The sequence below is a fragment of the Plectrocnemia conspersa genome, unplaced genomic scaffold (assembly GCF_051122295.1).
Source record: "Plectrocnemia conspersa isolate PC_06_02 unplaced genomic scaffold, ASM5112229v1 ptg000013l, whole genome shotgun sequence".
Lineage (NCBI taxonomy): Eukaryota > Metazoa > Arthropoda > Insecta > Trichoptera > Polycentropodidae > Plectrocnemia > Plectrocnemia conspersa.
Window position 1 is genome coordinate 22090462 of NW_028277177.1, and position 22826 is coordinate 22113287.

The window sequence follows — 22826 nt, forward strand, 5'->3', positions numbered from 1 at the left end:
CAATTCAATATTAGTTATATCAATGTATATCAATACACATTTAATACATGGGAGTAAATAAAACAGATGTGTTATTTGGGTAACTTATGCTTTATTATACATCAACAACTTAAAACTAATCACCCTGAGTCTTTATACAGTATATATTTTATTATGGCATAAATATAATACAAACAAACTCAGAAAGTGCATATCTTTCAATAATAAACTAAAAATCATGCATATTGACTATAATAAAAAGAAGCATGAAATATACAACAAAATATACCCTGATTAAGTATATATACACATTGGGCTTTCTAAAACATAATAACATACAAAATATATTTACAAATTATTGTCATTTGTGTTGACTATTTTTTTATCAATAAATTAACGTCTAAATCAAATGCTTTTCTACTATCAGCTTCTGTTGATCGGACGTCCTAGTAAATCGATTTCAATACTCGGTATCAGTGGTGGCTTAAAACCGTATTCAAGCCTGATTCCTTTCTCCGCCCGATCTGATCTTCTATATTTTAAATTATTATCGTTGATTGGAGCTTGGTTAACGTTCCACGAACTGTAAGCGTCCTTCAACGGAGCAGGTCCGACATAATAGTCTAAATTTTTAGAACTGTGACCTCCGTATGTTGGCATCCAATGATTACCTTCGGCTTTATTATCAGAATATGATGAAGTCGGTTTTCTATAGTATGAATCTACATATTTTGGGTATTTCGCTGGTGCTTGTTGATGCTGATTTACATCTTGTTGATATCCTGCATTGTAATTGATTGTGGACGGCCATCCGTACTGTAGCCATTGATTCGCTGAATAAACATTTATATCTTGCGGTCTGAGGTTATTCGTCTCTATGAAATATGGTTCTGCTACTTTATAAGGCACTGGTTTTTCTACTGGATACGGTATATGAATCGGTTGTTTGATGATTTTTTCAACTGGATATGGAACCAACTGCGGTACTTCGACTTGAATCGGAACTTGTACTTCTATCGGCACTGGTACTTTCTTTTCGATTATCTTCTCCACTTGAACGGGATAAGGTATACGTTTTTCGACCGGATAAGGTTTATCGACGAATTGTGTTATGTGCACTGGTTTCTCTACTATCTTCTCTACTATCTTCTCCACGATCCTTTCGACCGGATACGGTACTTTGACTTCGACTGGCACCTCTTTCTCAACAATCTTTTCGACAGTCACTGGATATGGCACGTTTTTCTCGACCACTCTATCTACCGGATAAGGGTGATGAATGTGAATTGGTACTTGTACTCGTTGCTTCACTTCGACCGGATACGGCTTATCAATGTATTTGATGACTTCGACTGGTTTTTCGACTATTTTTTCGACTTGTACGGGATAAGGTATATGTTTTTCAATATGTGATGGAATTGGAGTTGAACTTGCATATGAAACTTGTTCAGTAGGATGATGAATAAAATGTTGAACGGTCGTCGGCTTAGATATTTGATAATTTAAAGTATGCTCTTGATGCTGATGATGCTCAACATGTTCATTATGTTGCCCTTCAGATTGATAATACACAACCTGTCCAGATTGATCGTATGGATTCACATTTATATACTCTTGCTGTTGAGGTTGAGGTTGATTAGAATAATGATTTACTATATTACTATATTCATTCGGTTCATTATGAGATACTAATTCTTGCGTTGATTGATGTACATTTTCAGTATGGATCACGTATTGATTTTGTTGATGTGATTCATCTTGTTGAACGTTTGCAACATTCTGTGCATGTTGATTTATCAATACAGGATGTTGTACAATATAATAGTTACCGCCGTTCTGCTCTAATTGTGGAGATTGAACATATTGTTGTTGTGAGTCTAATAACAAAATTTGCTGTAAAGGGTGTGCCATAACATTACTATGAATATCGTTTATTTGCTCTTCTTCCGATTCATGAGTCGAATTCTTAAAATTCATTTCATATGGAATAGATTTGATCAATTCCACTTCCGTTTTACCTTCGTTATAATTATCTTCTTCGTAATACTTAACAGTCGACGTTTGTATATTGTTTGAGCTATCCAAGAAGCTGACTTTGTTTGCGTTTACCAATTGAACTCCGGCTGTTAGCGGAGCTAAAAACTTCTGACTAACTTTAGATCTTTCTTCGTGAGGCGATTGAGTTGTTGAATATTCAGTTTCTGTCGTCGGATTGATATCGGCCACAACTATCGGAGTTGCAAAGTTGTGCGTATTATGTTCAATGGATACAATACCAGCACCTACTGGTCTTTTGAAAGACGAACCTACATTATAATAATTCCTCGCAGGTTGATCTTGGTGGATTTGATCGTTTTCGTAAGTGTAAAACTCCGCTGCACCGTTGATCTTCAATAAATCATCATTAGATACTAAATCTTTTGTAGATGCGACCAATTTGGAATATTCTTCTTGTTTATGTACATGGATTGGTGGCAAAGGAGTTGTTGATGATATGTGAGGACGTGGATTATTCAACTTTTTGTTTGAGCTAATCTTCAATCCGAAATCGTTGATGTTCGGCAATGTCGGCTTAAAAGTTGACGTTGGAATATGATTGATTATTATGTTGTTCGGCTGCGTTGAGAGAAAAGATGGAGTAGGTGATATTTGAAGTTTTTTAATATCATCTCTAGTAGTTACATATGGTACTGTTGATCCTGTCGATACCGATACAAATTGAGCATCATTCTGAAAATTAATAAGTCATTTTTAATACAATTTCAACATAATAACACATTATAAATGGCTTTACTATCCTTTTCTAAAAGTATTACTATTTTAAAAAAATATCTTTTTTTTAAGGAATATTGTGTAAATAGGTACATGGATAGGTTACATAATTATCGTTATTTTATCCTTGATAATATTAAGCACATATACTTAATTCAATAGATAAAAGAAGAAATAAAACCTACTAGTACTTTAAATAGATTACACAGCACAATAGTTGGTAGTCATATAATGCTGCTAAGGAATTTAGATTCATTAAAACTGCATCTAGTTGTGAAGCCAATGAACTAATATTTATTTATTTATTGTAAATCTTCCATTGCAACATGATAGGCGATAGCCCAATGCGTTAAAGCAGGGTAAACACAATCAACAATTACTAAGTAGTGTGACACCAGACTGAATTAAAAGTCTGTAAATCAGTGACATATTTTATTAATTATGAATAATTACAATTATCAAAATTGATCAAATGTGCCATGTTTTTGTTCTTACTACTGATTCAAGACGCCACCTTAAAAATAAAAATATAAAAACTAATAATTAAAACCTTTTTTAATGGCGCGCTTGCAACTTGTTCGTGCAATCTTTTAACAGCTTCTTCTCCCAAAGCCAACTGAGTACTGGAAGAACCGTGATCAGTACTAGAACTGTATTTGACGAGCGGATGAAATCCCCAATCGTCGGCTACATATTCAACTTCTTGATTAGAAGATTCCTAATAGTCAAATTAAAAAGAATTAAATCATCATTCAATTTAAACATAATAAATTAATTACAGTTACTTTTGGTAAGTTCACATAGTAATGCCCTTGTGTGTGCTCGCCGTCTCTCTGCTCGTAATGCTCTTGATTGTTACCAGCCCCGTCATCGATCTTATAGCCAAAATCATATTTTGGAGGATTCTGAAATGAAATAAATATTTTTTTGTATTACAATTGATATTTGTATTATGTATAATATGTAGTATAGCTTTTAGTACTTACGGGATCATGTATTTTAGGTTTTTCTATGTATCCAGGGGGTTTTGTTGTCCAGGCTATTTGTAATAGACCAAACAGTAGAAACTGTCTGAGCAGCATCTGTGTATCATAATAAAAGTTATAGATAGATCTGACATTATTTACTATATTTTAATATACATGTACGTTTAGAATGCAGATTTTTACCAAAAAATATTATATATATAAAAACAATCAGCAATATGCCATATTATATTTTTAATATTCTTTTTGGTTTAGTTTACAAGCTTAGTAAAGCTAATTTTATTATCAGTATACTAGGGACGTAATACTATATAAACCACATTAATATTTAATAAAATACTACTGCAACGGCTCAATTTGTGTCTAGTTGCCACCCGTTACCCATCCATCGCCAAAATATTAAATTTAAAAAAACATAGTTATGTGTGTAACGCATGAAGTTAGCTGTGAAAGAAGTAATTAATATATTATAAATGGTTTTAAGCTTGGCTAAGCTGATTCCCTATTTTAATATCTCTCTATGTTCATAGATGTCTATATTAAAATATAGAAGAGAATTTTAGAATCAAAAGCTAAACTTCAGATTGTAATTTTTCCCAACATAAGGTATAAAATCATATAGATAAATCATTAATTAATTTGCCATTTTTTACAGTAATGATTATATTTAATCAATTTCATTTACATTTTAAGACAATTTAGCTAACAATATGGAATTTCAAATAGAACAACTAGGTACACTGTATAAATAATAAATGTACAAAATAATTTTGGATCACTTCAATTATTTAGACTATTTTAAATGTACGCCATACGTCACGCCATTACAAAAAAGTCTGATAAGATTTGTATTTAAAAAATCAAAGTGTCCCCCATTTCTCAAGGATATCTAAGACAAAACACTACCATACTTCCACGAAGAACTTCCATTAGGTCTTCATTCAGTAGTAACACTTCACTTCTGACTTATAAAAATAATAAAAACTGGCAAGCTCGCACCAAACAGAGCTTAGCCGAATCGACATATATGACCGTTAGAAGCTCGAGAAAAGCAGCAGCTTTTACTTCGACCATTTGATACGGTTCAGCCCAATTTTCAAGAATATAACTAGATCTTCAACACGACTTATAAACTACATACTTCGCTGAGAACAATATTTCAATGTTGATCAGGATTCAACGATTGTTACTAAAAATCAATATAAAATTTGAAGTACTATTTTTTAGTACCTGTTAGTTGTCCTAGAAACATGTGCAATATTTGGGTATTGCCATTAATTAGGGGTTCCATTATCGATAATAGCAAATTTATTTTCAACTAAATGTCTAAATGTACTAATATTTCTTGTTGCTTTAACCAACATATTTTCTGCTGTATTTTTTAACATGTAGTTAATTTAAAGCGTTTTTTTCTTCAAATATTTGTATATTGTTTTTAGATGTATTGTATATCCTGGAACGGAGTTAATACATCATAGGAAATATATTATATATATGTATTTTATAGTTAAGAAATAACTTATTTCTGATAGAAAGCATTTTAACTTTGCTTTCAACCAGATTTTATAATTACTTTAGCTAATATAAAGTTATTTATCTCATCAAAGATATTACATGTGTTCACATACAAGTATTATATCCTAGTTAACTAGTGTTATGCAACAATACGACTTAATACTAAGTATTGAGTAAACTGCATAATCGTTCGATATCTACCCATCAATCGCAATGACGGAAAATAAATATAGAACAATTTTCTTTCCGTTTTCCTTCACTGACGATATGTCGTTTTCAAATGCAATTAAGAAACTATCGAAAGGAAGTCGTTGTCATCAAGAAATATACACTTGATTATTTAATAGATCTGAATTCTAAAATGTCATTTCAAAACAGGAATAAGGAAGGATAGTGTTTATTTTTTTCTATTGCTATAATGACAATTTACAATTAAATGAAATCAAAGATTACACCAACTTCCATTAAATATCAGCGAAATATATCGGTTGCATCGATTGCAAATAATTGTATAACTAAAACACATAATTAAATAAATATGTAATTTATTACATTCTGTTTGTTTATAATTTAATATGTAAATAAGATTTCAGGGAAAATAAAATATGTATAGAAAGTCTTTTTTAAACATAAATACTCTTGGAATGCTTCTAGTGTTTTCTTTATAGTGAATGAACTGTCCAGTTAGATGTCATATGCTTATGGATATAATACATAGTTGTGGTTCAAGATCTAGTCAGCAAAAGAAGCAGATGCGAGAAATAGAGAGCAGTGCACATTACGAGATCAACAAGGTCGTAAGGCTTTATTGAGATTTCACATAAGGCGTCTAATTAAAGTTATATTAATATAAAACCAAATTAGTAATCTGGGGGTATATATTATATAAAAATATATAAAATTCAAACATCACTTCGAATTTTTAATGTAAATGTTTCAGAAACACTGGTTACTTGACAAATGTATTTAATTTGCACAAAATTAATTTTAAATAACTTTTCTTAAACCAATTTTATTTTGTGCATCATATCGTATTAAAATATTGATTATCATAAATCGCCCACAAAAGGTACTGTGGTATTCCATGATACACTTTCATTGGCCTAAATCCAAACAGGAAACGGATCGGAGATGAGAGAAAGGAAGTACGTCAGATTAGTTTCCAGATTTCTGTGTTAACTACTCTGCTAGACGCGACATTCTATCACTGTATACGTATCACATGTAAATTGCATCAAATTACCATATTAAACTAACACGCCTTAATTTATTTTAATACATTAGAATAAGAACCAATTGTATAAACTTAAGCTAAATTTTTAACCCTTAACTGTAATTTATCCAGGTTATTTTTCAATCATGTGTATTACATTGTAAAATGTAGTAAATTTGTTATTATATGTAAGAATTGAATATAATGATTGTGTTTTTTGTATTAATACATTGTATCATAAATAATCCTTTATAAGAATAAATTAGTTACAGTTAAAACGTCAATATTTAGATAAAAGAAATGAAAACCGTTAGCCAGAAAATTTATTGAAAAGAAATAATTATTTAAAGAGATTTTTCTACTGCACTTTTCTTAATCGAAATCGTAGAATTTAAAGTTAAATGTCACATCACATTTCTATTGCAAAATCTTTAAGAATAAACAAATACAGTGATAGACGATAATCTAATAATGTGCTTCTTAGAAAAATGACCGTATCAATATTAAAAATTGCTTAATTTTTAATATTTTAATGCGCAAATTATTCGTTTTAGTGTACACTACAAATAAAATGTTGCTCAATTTAATATATGTAATCAGAAATGGACATCTTTTACCAAATAACTCTTACTGTAATGAAAATAAAGAATTATGCTTTAAAAATTATGTGTTAAAAACGATATCATTTTTGATGGGAAATATATATTTTTTTTTAATTCAATATACAAACTAAGCCAACTGGTCTCTGTGATGTGGATTTTATCTTCTGAGAAGGTATAATTGTTTTTTGCGCTCTCCTATTAGGCAAATTCGGTTTAGATGTGCTTTATTTGATTCTCGCTTATTTTAAGTCGTAATATTGTTATAAAAAGTGTTTCCATTGCGAAGGCATGATTTTATTGTTTTTAATGTGGACTAAACACTCTTGAATTTGACCATAAAACTGTCATTTAATGAAATACTATGAATCTTAATGAAATGAAAATATTAAAATGACTGATGTATTTTAAATAATTTAGTCAATAGTCGATAGAAAAAATTGGGATTGTAGGTTGTAAAAAATAGATTAATAACATCTATATTTTTATTTTTTGTTACAAATTTTTCCATTATTACTTGACAGATATCCCAAATTCGTCATTATGGCCAAAATAAAAAAATATATACCATTAAATATTTAAAAAAAATATGGTGCACACGTAAAATAAATAAGCGCGATTCCGCATATTTTTTCAAACTCCTCATTATTATCGCCGAAAACGCCATTACAAGCTCATTGAGAAGCTGGATGGCTCGTGCAATAGAATAATTTTCAAGCACCGTAACAGGCAAGAATAAGGGACGCGATAGCGTCTCTTTAGACTCTAAATCTCGCAGCTGAAAGTCACCGAGCATTGACGGATTGTCGGAACTGTCATTTAGGTACTTTAAAAAGTGCCCAATTAAATAGACGCTACGCCGAAAATTCTTAGTGAGGAAAGTTTATATTAAAGGACTTTCAATGAATTTTATTTTTTAAGACCTTTTATATATAAAATAAATATTACTATCTGTACTTATTTTTTATATGGTCTTATGTATTTTATTGTGTTGTTAAGTTTAGAAATCAAAGCATAGTATTACGTGATTAGGTTTTTAAACTACCGAAATACTAATATTTGAATATGTTTTATAGTGAATACCTTGAAAAATAAATATTGGGTGGTAGCTAATTTCAAAATAAAATCTTCAGGATAGACTTTACTTTTTTATTTTCCTATTATTATTTTTTAAAATCGTTAGTTACCGCCAGAACTAATATAATAGCAAAACTGTGTAAGAAATAGGTGATAATATTAAAATGGCATCAAAAAGCATGCGATCGCTCATCATCATTATACAACAAAATATTTACTGACTTCCGCTGTAAAAATACGCAACATAATCCGATGGAAAGTTGATGGTAAGCTTTACATTTACAGTATTATTTGTATCATACTAGATGTTGTGGTGGCTGTTTTGCGCTTTGCGCTCATAATTGCTCCCCTTGCGCTCGAAGCCTTACATATTTATCACTGTAACTCATAACTCATTGAATTAACTATTGCTATTTTACAAATTAATTTTTAGCGTATAAAAAATCATATTTTTTTATCAGATAAGAAACCGAAACTGATTCACGATTCGACTAGAAACAGAAAAGAGCCAAATAATGATCTATGATAGTTTAGTACATTTGTATAGATTGTTAGTATGACCGCTTATTAGCTGCAATACGAACTTTACTGCCCGTTTGTATAAAAGTTACTGATCATATATTAATAATAATACTAACCATTTCATTAGAAAGTTTATTTGTTCCAAAATAATATATACTACCAGAATCTAGATATAATATTAAATGGTTAAATTTAATGATTTAGTTATTTTGTTTGATTTTAGACAGTAAATTTGTTGAACTGGCAATAATTTAAATAAATGGTCATTGAAAAAGTGCTAAGAAGGAAGCTGCCGAAAACGCAGATGATATTTCCAAGCGAGCCAAAACACCAAAAGAACCTAAAAACAAGAAAGTGTAACCGTATTTTATCATAAAATATACATTTGAAAACTAAAAAAAATACGCTTTATACACGCTATGTGAATCAATCCCATAGAATCAATATCGGTCGTTGTGTTTCGTCATTGTATAATATAATATTAGTATTTGCCTATAAATTGTGTCTAACAATAATTTACAAAATAATTCTTAATCTATTGTAGCGTTAAGTATAACTTTAGACTTAAATTAAATTAAATAAATAATTCTTAATAACATTATATATAAATGCATAGAACAACTTTTTTGTATAATGAATTATGAGCATCATTAAACAAGATATCTTAAGATGCATTAGCTTAGACAAGCTCAAGCTTACATTAGTAAACGCTTTTTAAATAACTATCTGATAGTAAAACGATTAATTTAACTCCTATAGTAACAAAACGCACTGAGCTTAATTATCGAAGCAATGATACATGGGCGTACTACATATTATACATCTATATTATAGCAATTTTCTCTGTAGGTAATTTATCTATCCACTACCTGGTATGTATGGGTGTGTATGTATATATTTTCTAAGATTGCGATCTTTCACTTTCGTTCTTAAATTTGTTTTTAAGAAATAATAACACATCGCCATTCTGTCGACCGCAAAACACATCGCGCTTTTCATCGCTCGCTATATAATAGCCACAATGTTGATGAATTAAAAAATGTAATGATGATAGTCAAGTTCATTGACAATCGAAGTTCATTGTGCTTTTCATATAGTAATTGTCGATAAAAAAACAATTTGATAATTTTTGCAATGCAATTTAAAGAAAGTTATTGTATATTTTATTTATGATTTTGTTGTACAACCTTAAGATGTTAACGATTATATTTTAATAGGTTCATAAAAGTGAAAGCAATTTAGAGATCATCTGAGGATTTTTTAAACTATATTATTTTATTTGGTTTAAAGCTGTAGATTGAGCAAATTTGTTAGCAATCATTTTGCAATACTTATTGATATTAATTAATATTACTAATTTATGTACATTAACTCAGTAGTTATTACTATTATTGAGTAATTTTTATAGCAATTTTAATTAGCAATCTATTGAATACGATATATATTTTATGGCCTATAAATATGTATTATGCATTATACATGCACAGATTTAGTATGTAAAATAATATTTATGTATATAGAAGTTAAAAAATAATACTTTAAATATATTTACTGATTATAAAAAAAAATATTTTAGAATATCAAGTTTTGGTTTATTTAAAATATTTTTTCATTAATATTTTTTAATGTTTGATATCATATTTAGATTTATCTTCTTGATTGAAGAAATTTATACAGATTATTGTGTATATATTATATAAATCAAGACAAAGACGCACCGGAACAATTCCATCGTCACAATACACATTTAAAGTCATGTTTTCATTGTATTCGAGTGATCTTTTTCACACAATTTTTTCAGCCGGATTTCCTATCAAGCTATAACATGATACAAGCGAAAGCTCCTACACTATATAATTTCATAAAATTCACAATCACACTATAAAATTGAATTAATCGCCTTTTTTACACACGTACAATACAGGCTGGTTAAATTAATTAGGGAAATAAAAATCTGAAGCAATTACTCAAGTCGGTTCCTTATCGCAGTGAACCAGCTGGGAAACAATGCGCCGTTTCGAGGTCTTAATTTTCCCGAAACGTTACCAAAACAATGCCTTATTCATCAGCCGTGTTATATGTATGTACTATAGAGAAAATAAAAAGTGAGTGTCTCAAAAGACCCAGCCCAAATGCACTTTCACGTGGGTACGTGCGAAAAAAATGATACGACCGATGAAATTAAATAAAAATTAAGAAAAAAAACACGCACACCCAAATAGGCGTTAATTACACAATTTCGATGGCGCCTAATTGATCAGCAGTTAAATGCGGTAGATAAAAAATATGTGTATAAACAAGAGAGGAAGTTCCCACCGTAGAAAGTGGCATTGAACTCGACATGAAAAATTGTATTGATAATGACCCTCGTTGTTGATTGGGCAAAAAAGGTAAACAAATTATATGTAATGGGTTAGTATAGTTATATGAAGAATTTTAATGTAATAAATTAAAATGGAGAGTATTTATTAATAATATGGTGAATTAATAAGTAATTTTGTACTTATTTTTTTATATTAGAATTAAGCGCAATTATATTAAATTTAAACTTCAGCAATGTAATGGATTATGTATTTTTTTAATACATTTTAATCTAAAGAAATTAAAGATAAATCCTACTAAAGCTTTTTATATATTTTTTATCATAAAAATATTAGGGAATATTATTAAACACTTTTTAAATATTTTAACAACCGCCGACTAATTTAGGCGAAATTTTAAAAGATATTTTTTATAGATATAATATGGAGGGCAATAACCTATTTTAAAATTATTATTTATAAAATAAATAAATACACTACTATTTATTTAAAATTATGAAAATGTGTCTAAATATTTTTTTTAATTCCTTTTGAACCTAAGAAAATAAAAATTGAAATAGACAGATTTTATGTATTGACATTTATTTTGATCACTCCATACAATCTAATTTACAAATAGATATTCACAGATTTTTTGTCGAGACTTAAAGCACCAATGAATTTTTCTAAAAAAAAAAATATATAAACTTTAATAAACATTTTCAATGTCAATGAGTAATTTTTAATTGCCAGTAGAATGTTTTTGTGATCCTGTTTTTTTTATTTATCTTTAGAATCCTATATTTTTATTTAAACCATTAAAAATTATGGTAAATTGTATAGATAATCATGACTACATTTATTAGGCATTAATTTATAGGATTGTGTTTCAAATAAAATTCCGAAGTAAAATTAAAGGATTCTTACACATAATCCTCATTGAGATCTCTTTTCCAAAAACATTTTATTTGGGCACTCATTTTTGAAATATAATTTTTAGAGCATAGTTCTTTATTTTTATTTAAGTAAGAGTTATTTAGCACTAGATATTTATAATTGATCACATATATTACCATTAAGCAACATTTTATTTGTAGTGTGCACTAAAACGAATGATTTGCGCATTAAAATATTAAAAAGTAAGCAATAAATAAATATGTATATCTTTATTCAATAAAGAATATTTTATCTATAGGGTTCACTGAAACGAATTATTTATGCATTATCATATTAAAAAATGAGCAATAAAAAAATTGCGAAATTTTGTATTTGTAGTATGCAACAATTTTTTTTGAAATAATAATATATACTATATTTTTTATATTATAATTATTAAATATTGATATTTCTTAATTAGTTTTAGAATTTTCATTAGGTTTCATTGAAATTATATTTCCAATAGTATTAACATAATTTAATGCTCATTTTTTAATATTATAATGCACAAATCATTCGATTTAGTGCACACTAAAAATAAAATGTTGCTCAATCTAAAAGTTTTTGTTAAACATAGATATATATATTTAATGCACAATTTTTATTAAATGATATGGCAAATTAGACTAGCTAACGAACTTAGCCGTGATGCTAACAAGATCTATATTTATAACCAGTTTTATGTAAATATGATTAAAACTACAAATAAACTCAGTTTTTATGTTCCTAAATACCATATAAATTAAATTATTTTAATTCCTTTACATGAGTTACATTTCTTAATAGCCACCATTTTGAAACGAACTTAACCGAAAATTTATGAATAACTAATTGATTTATTTGTGTCCCGTAAGTTTCTTCATCGTTAATGGACATCGATTAAACGGTATCCATTAACAGTTTCAAAACCACCTTCATAAAAAAAGCAGAACCGTACTTGAACAAAGGCACTAAAAGGTCGTTGCATATCTCCGACTAATAAATGCACTAAAACGGGTACTGAAGTATGGACTTTATATTCTATATAACGATGACGCCATTTTAGCGGTTGTCGAATTATTTTTACATAGATATGGTCTTGCAACATCAGTATTAAACAATAACAAATAATTTGGTTCTGCAAGAAAAGTTAGATTTTACTTAATTTCTAGTGTTTTGTTGTATATTGGATTTCCTCTGATAATAAATATATAAGCCAGAATGCCTCAGGCATTTCAGTCAGAAACTTTATCTAGAACTACCGCTTCGCTTTTGACTTGGAATAAACGAGAGTTCAATTATATTAGTACTAAGCAGAGCTATGCCGAATCGACGAAGACGAGCTTTAGAGGCTCGCGAGGTTAAGCAAGCGTCAGATAAACCAAACTTTGAAACGACTTGGAGACTACACGACGCAGAGCACTGCGGCAGGAACATCCACGTATTATTGTACAAATTGTATGCCCAATAGAAAAAAATAAAAATAATTTATATAAAAACTTTGTACTTGATACATAAAAAATACAGCTTGATTTCCAAAAAAAAGTATGTTTAAATTATTAAGTAGCATAATTTTTGTATTGAATATTTCATTGCCATTTTCCTTGATACTAACAATCGAGCTTTTAGAAGCAAAGTAGTATCATTAAAACACTATTATAACAGATTTAAATAACATAATAAAAGTTAATACATATCATTTTCTAATATGATTAGATTGATTTAAAATAATTACTTCCAAATATTTTTTATCATGCACTATTTATATTCATTAAACAAATTTTACATGCAAATGTTTACTGCTTTTTAATTAATAATTTATTCTATAAATTGTCCCATTCAACAACAATTTCCCATAGTTTTTTTATTACAATTTTAGCATTAACACGCATAAATTTCATTAACAAAATGAAGCTCCATTTAACTTGACTAATAAATCAAAATTACGAGTGAAATGTATATTAATCTACAATTATATAATGTTGGCATCATTAATTAAAATAGACAGAAAAGAAAAGGAGTCTTTTTTATACATAGCTTCATTTTATATATAACACAATTTTTATTTTAACAGTTACGCCACACCGGCCGTTAATTAAAACGAAAGGAAAATTTTAATACAGTTTTTACTTTAAACTATTTATAAGAGTGTGTACACACATGTCATTACTTTTGCCTTTGTGGCGTAGCTCGCTCGTTGATCGAAAGTGAAATTTGTTTTGTAAAAGGAAAAAAATTGCACTCCCAGTCCGAACCACTTTTTCATCATACCATCTACTCTTGACATTGCCGAGAAGCCATTCATGCCAATTAAATGCCGCATACAAGAATTACGCACCTGTGCGTGAGCGCGTCTGTTTCATTAACAACAACGCTATCTATCATTATAAATGTTGTGATCAGCGCAAGATTAGAATCAAAGTAATAATCTTCTAATTAGACTAACGTATGATTATTGCGGATGCTTTGTTCTGAATCAATGATAATCAATTTCCTGAATATACGAGAGGTTTTTTATGTATGTAATGCAACGCAGCAAGATAATTATATTTGCACATGTGCATGTAAATGCAGAATCTACGGGAAATGTTCACTAACTTTTCTTTGCATGATAACAGCACTTCATTAAAAGCAGGAAATAGCTATATTTAATATTTTTAAATAACGTTTGATGTATGCTACTTCCAGTGTAAATATAATATGTATAATAAAAAAGTAAACACATGTTGTAATGTTCATATGAAAAGTTTGTTTAGTATGTCAATATATGGAATGATCTGAATTTACATGAATTTTTAATTATGCTTAAAAATTAGAAATTTTATTTTGTTTTATATAATATTTTAAAGAAAAAACGAAAGCATAAACACTAGAGAGGCAATCTAAATGTAATGTTTGTTTATGTTTAAGTGAATATATGTATGTACAAAAGAGTGAAAATCAATAAACTCCACTGTTGGGTGAAATTGCAGGTTACACTATGGTCACTAAAAGTTAAGATAACTCTCACGTTATGTTTCATTCGAAAAAGATAAAAATTTAATTTGTAAAAATAACGTGAGGCAAAAATGAATTAGAACTATTTAGTAATAGTTTCATTAATATGATAATAAATTATTAGAATATTGAACATGGTGCTTATAAATATAAGCCTGCCACAATAAAAATCCTGTAAAATTGATACGTTATAAATACAACTTTAGTACTTTAGAATTTATTATAGTACAGTATATAAAGTATATAATATAATATAATATTATTTTATTTAACAGCACAGAGTTTCACTTCATAGAAATAGGTAACTTTATTGACAGAAAGGAAGGTAATGAACCAATTAAAAGCGAGGAGAAAGAAGACGAGTATCCCATTTTATTGCTCTCTTTAATATAATTATAATATTTTTAGATAAATTAACTTCTCTATAATAAAACAGAACCCGTATTGGTGTATCTTTTAAATACACAAAAACATGTATCATATGTTTATTCGCTCTAACTTATTCATTCGCATTCTGATTATTCATTACCATTACATAATTTAAACATAGAAACCGGCCTTGAATACTTGCTGGTGTAAAATTTTAATATATATTCAAGAAAATACGGTAATTCAGTTTAGTAATGATTAGTTATGTGCACTTTGTAAAATGTATTAAGAGCGCAAAGCGTGAGATTATGAGGGCGTAATGCAAACTTATTAACAACCTAGTAGTATCGATATTTAGTATATTAATATTAATCAATAAAATAATATATTTATATATTTGTCAATATCTGACAACATTACAGATTTTGCCAAATATATGAGGGGGGAAATTTTAATTATCTTTAATCAAACCCAACATCTTCAATACTTGAAATTGGTAATATTTTTAAAATAAAAATTAGATGTTTAATAAAAATATTGTTATGGCCAAGTAGCACTTGCACCAACGGGAGCAAGAAATTATCCGGCATAAGTTATATGGAAAGCGAAGTGTTTCGCTGGTCCTTCAGACCAGCAAATGTCGTATATCAGAAACTAAAAATATCGACTTATAGTTTTGTAAGTTTAAATTCTATACCACAGATTTATGTTATGGTCATAATTTCATATTAACATTAAAATCATTTTTTGCTTTCTCCACAATTAATAGTACATTTTTATTATAAACATAATAGGTTTCCTTAACAGCGTCACCAATTATTTTCCCCGGTTTACTTTGTTAATATAATATAAATTAATTTATTCCAATACAGTTTAACACCGTAAAGCGCTTATGGCAACACACCATTCGAACGTCAACTGTCAAAAGATTGATTTTTATTTAAATCAAACCTCATCGAACCGTAACACTCTAATCCGCGGCCATATCCTCCGCACCGTGATTATCAATAATTCCGACTATTCCACAGCGGACGTCTGCGTTTACACGCGAATATGAAAATAACAAAATCCATTTTGACCTTGAAATTTTTCTCTTGATCGCATCCGGTGAAAAGTTCACCGTCGTTTTCTAATCTCGGGCGAATGTGTCGTCGGCAAGATAAACAGCGCCGGAAGGGGCGAATTGAATTGTCATCAGTGGCGTAGGGGAATGTATTTCGGACCTTGTGCCCTTGATTTTTCTTAATATTATGGATTAAAATGGCTCACAATGAATATGTTTTTCATAAATATTTAGACTTTCTAGTAATCATTCTCGAAAGATTATCATTTCAAGAAAACTTTAAATAATATTTTTTTTTATATTTACTAGCAAAACAGCTAGAAGTAGTTTTAGTAGTTAGTTCAAAAACATATTTTTGACATACGTGATAGTTAATTCACGCCATTATCAAAGCGATCTTATAACCTCTGCAATGTATTTAAATGCAATAGAGGTGAAAATTGCAGCTTTATAAATTATATAGTAACTATCTTAAAAAAAGAAGAGGATAACGCTTTCATTGTGAAATTGCTATTTATGATTTACAGGCAATGCTTACAAATTTATACTTACAATGCATGCTCTTTCTATGTATCAAAATGTAATGTTTTCAGTTATACTACATACATATTATATATGCTTTGAAGTAACGAGGTCAGTTATTATGTTTGACGCGAAAGACAAAGAAAAAGATGAGGGAATGGAACTGGTTTTTATATGTAGCATTATCTGATGGGTTTTAACGATAAGGCTCAAAATGCAACAATTTGGAGTAAAACAAACAAACAATAACTCGTAAAAATCATACGCGAAATGAAGACGATAGAATACAATTAGAAATCAAATGGCACATCAGTAGATCATATGTTCATCTTTCTATGTCTCCAAGCAATATTATGCAAGAAAAAACATGAATCAAAAACGTATGTTAAAAAGGCGTATATGTATTTTTTATTTAGTCAGTAATTTAAATAAATGGTCAGTAGCTAAATAGTCAATTGTTAAACTGTCAGTAATTATATTAAATGGTCAGTATTCATTTTCGGTTTTGCTTTTTTATAATGAAAATGCTGTTATTAAATTAAATGGTTATTCATGTATTTTTTTATTAAATACATAGCAGTTGAGTTGTTAATATAAAACTAACAAACAACTATTTTTATTACTTCTTACTGAAATTTGAAGTTTTTGTAGTTCATGCAATTTTTTTATTTTGCACGAGTATACACGCAAACGGCAATAACATTTTGGATTGACGTGTATACACGTCTTACGCAGTTAATTGTTTACAAAGATTATGCGTAGCTAAGTATTAATAAGTATCTACATAAAAATGAAATTATACGATTATCGCTATGACAAAAATTACTGATAATTTATAATTAATAACTGTCCATATATTACCAATATCACTGATTAATTATTCTTCATTAAGCTAATTATTTAATATGATGCCAATAAAAAATTCGTAAAGTAAAATACTTGAAACCATAGATAATTTTTTTCATAATATTTTATTATATAATAAGCTGAAAGAATTATATAATATTTAAAAAATATCTTATAAGCTTTAAAATTTAAAACGCCTAAGATTATTATATAATACAATGTCAATAGAAAAAAATTATGACAAAATAAAGTTTTATTACATTAATAAGATTTTTTTTTTATTAATTTATAATTTTGTAAGCAATTACATTTTTAAATTAAAACATAATTTTATTGTGTTCATATGGATATCATTCAGTCTGTATTTAAGTTACGCTGAACTTGGTTTTATTATATAAATGTTGCTCCAAATTGGGCTATAGAACTAGAAAAGTCGAAGAAGTTTAAAACGGGCTAAAAAGCAGCAAAAACTGATTATAAACTGAAAAATGTATTTAATGTAGGAATTTTTAAAGAACCTACGATGCAATAGTGGTTCTAAAGAAAATATGCTTTGAACAAGATTCCTAACATTTCCTTTGCTGTGATGTATACCTAGTGTACATATCATCATATTATGTAAATATTTCTATAAATGTGTCGAATAAAATATTTATAATTAATATATTTTTACGATACCCTTACATATTTAATTATGTAATTATCGAAGTTAACAAAAAAATTATTTTATCAACATTCACAAATACAGAATTACTATTGCCAGCGTGCAGATTTTTTTCGCACCATAAAGGGAAAAGTTTTGGGTGTCCATCTTTGCTTGATAACAATCTACAATGCGTTTGTTGAAGCAAGCCGCAATTTAAGTTCTGGACCAAGGTAAGCAAATAATAAAGGTAACAAGTGGATTTTTCGATCATATTATAGCATGCGATAAAAATATATTTCACAACAACATAAATTGATCAATAATAAAGGCAAGAATGTCATATATAAGTGTGTATAATAAATATACAAAAATTGGTAATCTATAATTCTCCTTAAGATCTATTTTTTTTTATGCCAGAATTCTTTTGGCAATATATAAACACGAATTATAAATAAGAAACAACGTAGTTATGAATATAAAAGCTAACTCAACAAATGCTTGGCTTCAATATAGTTGAATTATTTTTTTGTATTCATTGTAAAGCGTAAGCGCGATGCGTTACAATAAAGTAAACATAATCAGCAACCACTAAGTAGTGAGACACTATTATATAAATAAGTGAGTTTTATTTCATTAATTTTAAAATATTATTATTGCTTACAATCAATATATGTAAATGTACGACCTAGCTAATAAATTTATCACGATATTCATCCGTGGGTTAAGGAAAATCAAGGAAAGCCTTTTATGCAATGATCGAGTTGAACTTTAATTATATAATAATCATTAATTTTGATTCCTCAGACATGATACAAATTTAAAAAACAATCTTTTAAATATACAAGTTGCTTGTAATTTAGCGCACAATAGTTTAACGCCTTAATAGTACTACCAAAATTAACCATCAATATGTGCTGTGGATATAGGGAATTGTATAACTCATTTGTAGTACGTTTCTTTTCTTAGCTTACAAACCTAATTTTATAATATAATATAGGTACGCCACTGGTTGTCATCGGCGCGGGATCATAGCCGGATTACGGTCGCTAATTTCGACCGTGAGAAATTGGCGATTGACCGCGAAATTTGAAAATCGACCAAAACGCGTCCAGTGGGTAAATAGATTTTCAGCGGAACGTCATGGCGAATCCGAATCATGAATAAATGCGTAATGGCGGATTTGTTTACATTTTATCGACGTGATTCGAGGAAATTAACGATTTTGCACGTTTATCGCGGAAATGAAATAGGTAGCCAAATATAATTAACCGATGTTTATTCATTCATGCGAAATATCCATAGTAAAAAATTAAGTGTGTAATACAAAGAAATGAGGAATTAAATAAAATGCAACTATATTAGAATATGCTCCAAACCAGATGAAAATGATACAGATGAGCTTTTTAAAAAGCTCAACTTATACATATCATAGGTACCATATGTATTTTTATAATTATTAAGTTAGTAAGTTATATATTATATATTTTTATTTAAAACTGTATTATATAAATAATACAGTTTTAAATAAATAGATAAATGAATAGTATAAATTATTTAACATAATTAGATAAATGAATAGTATAAATTATTCAGTACAATAATTTTTTTTCATAAAAATATACTTAAAATATTATTTTAATTCCAGTGATTTTTCAATAAATATAAGTAAATTATTGGATTATTAATTACTGAATATTAATGGTACGATCATCAATACGTCTTTTACAAAAACATAACACAACCATACAATATCAGTTACTTTAGTATAACTTAATTATTAACCCTACATTCAATTATATGCATTTGTTTTGTAGTAAACAAAAATTTGTTATTTATGTGATATTTTTATGTATAATATCTATGTTTAATTCAATAAGTTTATTATGATTAAACAATATTTATTGTAGTCAGCAATAAATAATATATTATTTGATTATTATTGATATTATATTTATTTATATGCTCAATTAAAAAAGTAAGTTTAAAATGCCTTTTATAGGATGAGATGACACAATGTTACTATTAAAGCATAAATCAAAAGGTAACAACTTATTTTATGTAGTACTACAATATAAATGTTATTTATACACAATTATTGTTAAGAGTCCGTCAGATTAAATCACTATAAATGTTTATTAAATATAATATAATGCAGTTGCTATATCTACCGTGTTTGTTTTTAGTGAAAATGAATCGTTCGAACACACCACCACTGTCACTACATTCACTGTTCCCTATTCGAGAGCGCCCGTAAGACTGGGCCGACTTTTCACCTCGTCTCACCATTAAGTCGTTTGTTTGTGCCACCACAAGTTGGAGGGGCACTGCTCTACTACACTGCAGCGGAAGGCCGCTGCACTGCTTAATCTTTGGAACTAATTTATGACAATTATCACCGTCGTATGTTATGAATGTTACATAACTAAGCGATCGTTTTCATTCATTAACATTGAAAAATAATCATCAAAACATTTTTGATTTTATCGCCGAGTATAAGTATACAATTTGGTAGGAAAATAAACATAGTCTAGAAACCAGCGAAAAAGAAAACAAACGGTTTCAAAACGGAAACGGAAAATACTTTTGTATCTTTATGATTTTTTATTCGAGCAAAATGATAGGTGAATTATTATATTTTCTATTTTCCACGGTGATAATCTTATCCCACGGCGATGAAAACATAAGGTGATTATCTCGCGTTCGTCTCTAATGACGTCAGATAATCATATTTGACATATTCTATTTTAAAGTTAAATTTAATTTGTAAGAGCGTATAGATCATATAAATGTATACTTATTACATTTTTTTAATACTCAATGATACAATGTATATTAAAAATTGAATACAAAATAGTTTATTTATTAGTGAATTGCAATTAGCACTAAGATAATAAAATCACAAAGAAAAGTGAGATATATAAAAAATATTTGTTTGTATATAATTAATTAAATTTAGTGTAAAATGTATAAAAAAATATTTTTTCAGGACAACCCGTGATAGTTGCGACGATATTTGTCGCAAGGACTTTTACAACATATATACTTTAGCAGTACAGAAAAATATCAGTATCAAGCGTGCATAAAATTGTGGTCTGTTTGAGAGACTTCATTGTAGTCGTTGATGATTAGATTGGTGATGCGATTGGTGATGGGACGTAATGTCACATTTTTTATAATGATACTGACAGCTTTAGTAATTCGATAGGTGGTTTTTTATGAGTTTCAAAGCTAATAAAAAAAATAGTTAAAGGGCTTTCGAAATTCTGCGTGGCTACTATGAAATTCTAGGTGCACTGACGATTTTTAATGTTATGTCAAACCAAACTAATTTATTTATTTATTTAAATTAAATTAGGACGTTACCTAACAGGTTTTTAATAAGTCACGATGGTTAAAAAATACATTGTATTATAACAATATACACAAAAAATATAAAAATAATACATAGAAAGAAAGAGAAAAATATAATAAGATGTTTAAATTAAAGTATACGAACCGGACCAGTTCAACGTAGCTCACATTAAATATATCAATATTCAATACTAGCGTATTAAGGATTCAAATGGCGACAACTAGGCATTGCAATAATACCGGTATTATGAGTAATAAAAGAAACGAAAAAATTATCCGAGTACCGCTCACAAAACCAAAGTATTTGAATACCCCGAAAATTATTGTTTCGATGTATTAAATATTTTTTAAATGTGCAATAATTAAAATAAATATATGTAAATAAAATAAATATAAAATGCGCAATAATTAAATAAAAAATATATAAGTAAATCACATTTTTTAATATATTTTTATTTATAAAAAATATGTCAAATTTTGAAGAAATAGATCTACAATTTTGTACAATTTAAAAAAAATATTTCGATATGCTAAAATTAATATGTGCAATAATTAAAATAAAATAATATAAATAAATCACACCTCAATCACAATCATAAATCATATAAATATGTTTTTCAAAAATATATGTCGCATTTTAAACAAAGAGATTTACAATTTTCTACACCCTCCTTTTTCATAAATTTTTTTCGGATAATCGTAATTGACAAAAAATAATTAGTAATATATTTTATTGGAATAAATTGGCTAGTGGTGCTCTTATCCATGGTATAAAAACTTAGGAGGCATCCAGAAGCAGTCGATGAAAGACTATATTTTTGTAAAGATGATGTTTTCCTATACTTATTGTTCCAAAAGATAAAAGATTTGCCATCCGCATTTTTAAAAATATTTTTTTCGACAATATAATGAATAAGCGAAAGTAAAAAAATGGAACAAAAATATTTTTGTACACAGTCGTTTTATTGATTTTTATTGGTTTCAGCGTATATAATATTTTTAGAAGTACCTGAATGTAAGGAATATTGATTAAACGCTTTTTGTTTGAAACACGAAATATTCATAAATAGTAATACGGATAGTTGGTCTTAAATGTCGGAATCTAACCTGCTTGTTTATTATATTTAAAAAACATGAAAAAGATAATAGTTACT

At 28.1% G+C, this 22826-nt stretch overlaps 1 protein-coding gene across 2 annotated transcripts; it reads right to left on the reverse strand.

Annotated features, from left to right (window-relative positions):
• Positions 1–71: 71 nt before the first annotated feature.
• LOC148227604 (uncharacterized) lies at positions 72–20657 on the reverse strand. 2 transcript variants are annotated; one of them, XM_088201120.1, is made up of 5 exons: positions 20490–20657; positions 3738–3833; positions 3537–3656; positions 3302–3469; positions 72–2709 (listed from the first exon to the last, which is right to left on the reverse strand). In XM_088201120.1, the coding sequence occupies exons 2-5, from the start codon at positions 3831–3833 to the stop codon at positions 403–405; spliced, it is 2691 nt and encodes an 896-aa protein (XP_088057246.1). In that variant the 5' UTR covers positions 20490–20657; the 3' UTR covers positions 72–402. The 2 variants fall into 2 exon arrangements, with proteins under 2 accessions (XP_088057246.1, XP_088057247.1); XM_088201121.1 differs by lacking the exon at positions 20490–20657 and adding an exon at positions 7196–7312.
• Between the last annotated feature and the right edge of the window lie 2169 nt (positions 20658–22826).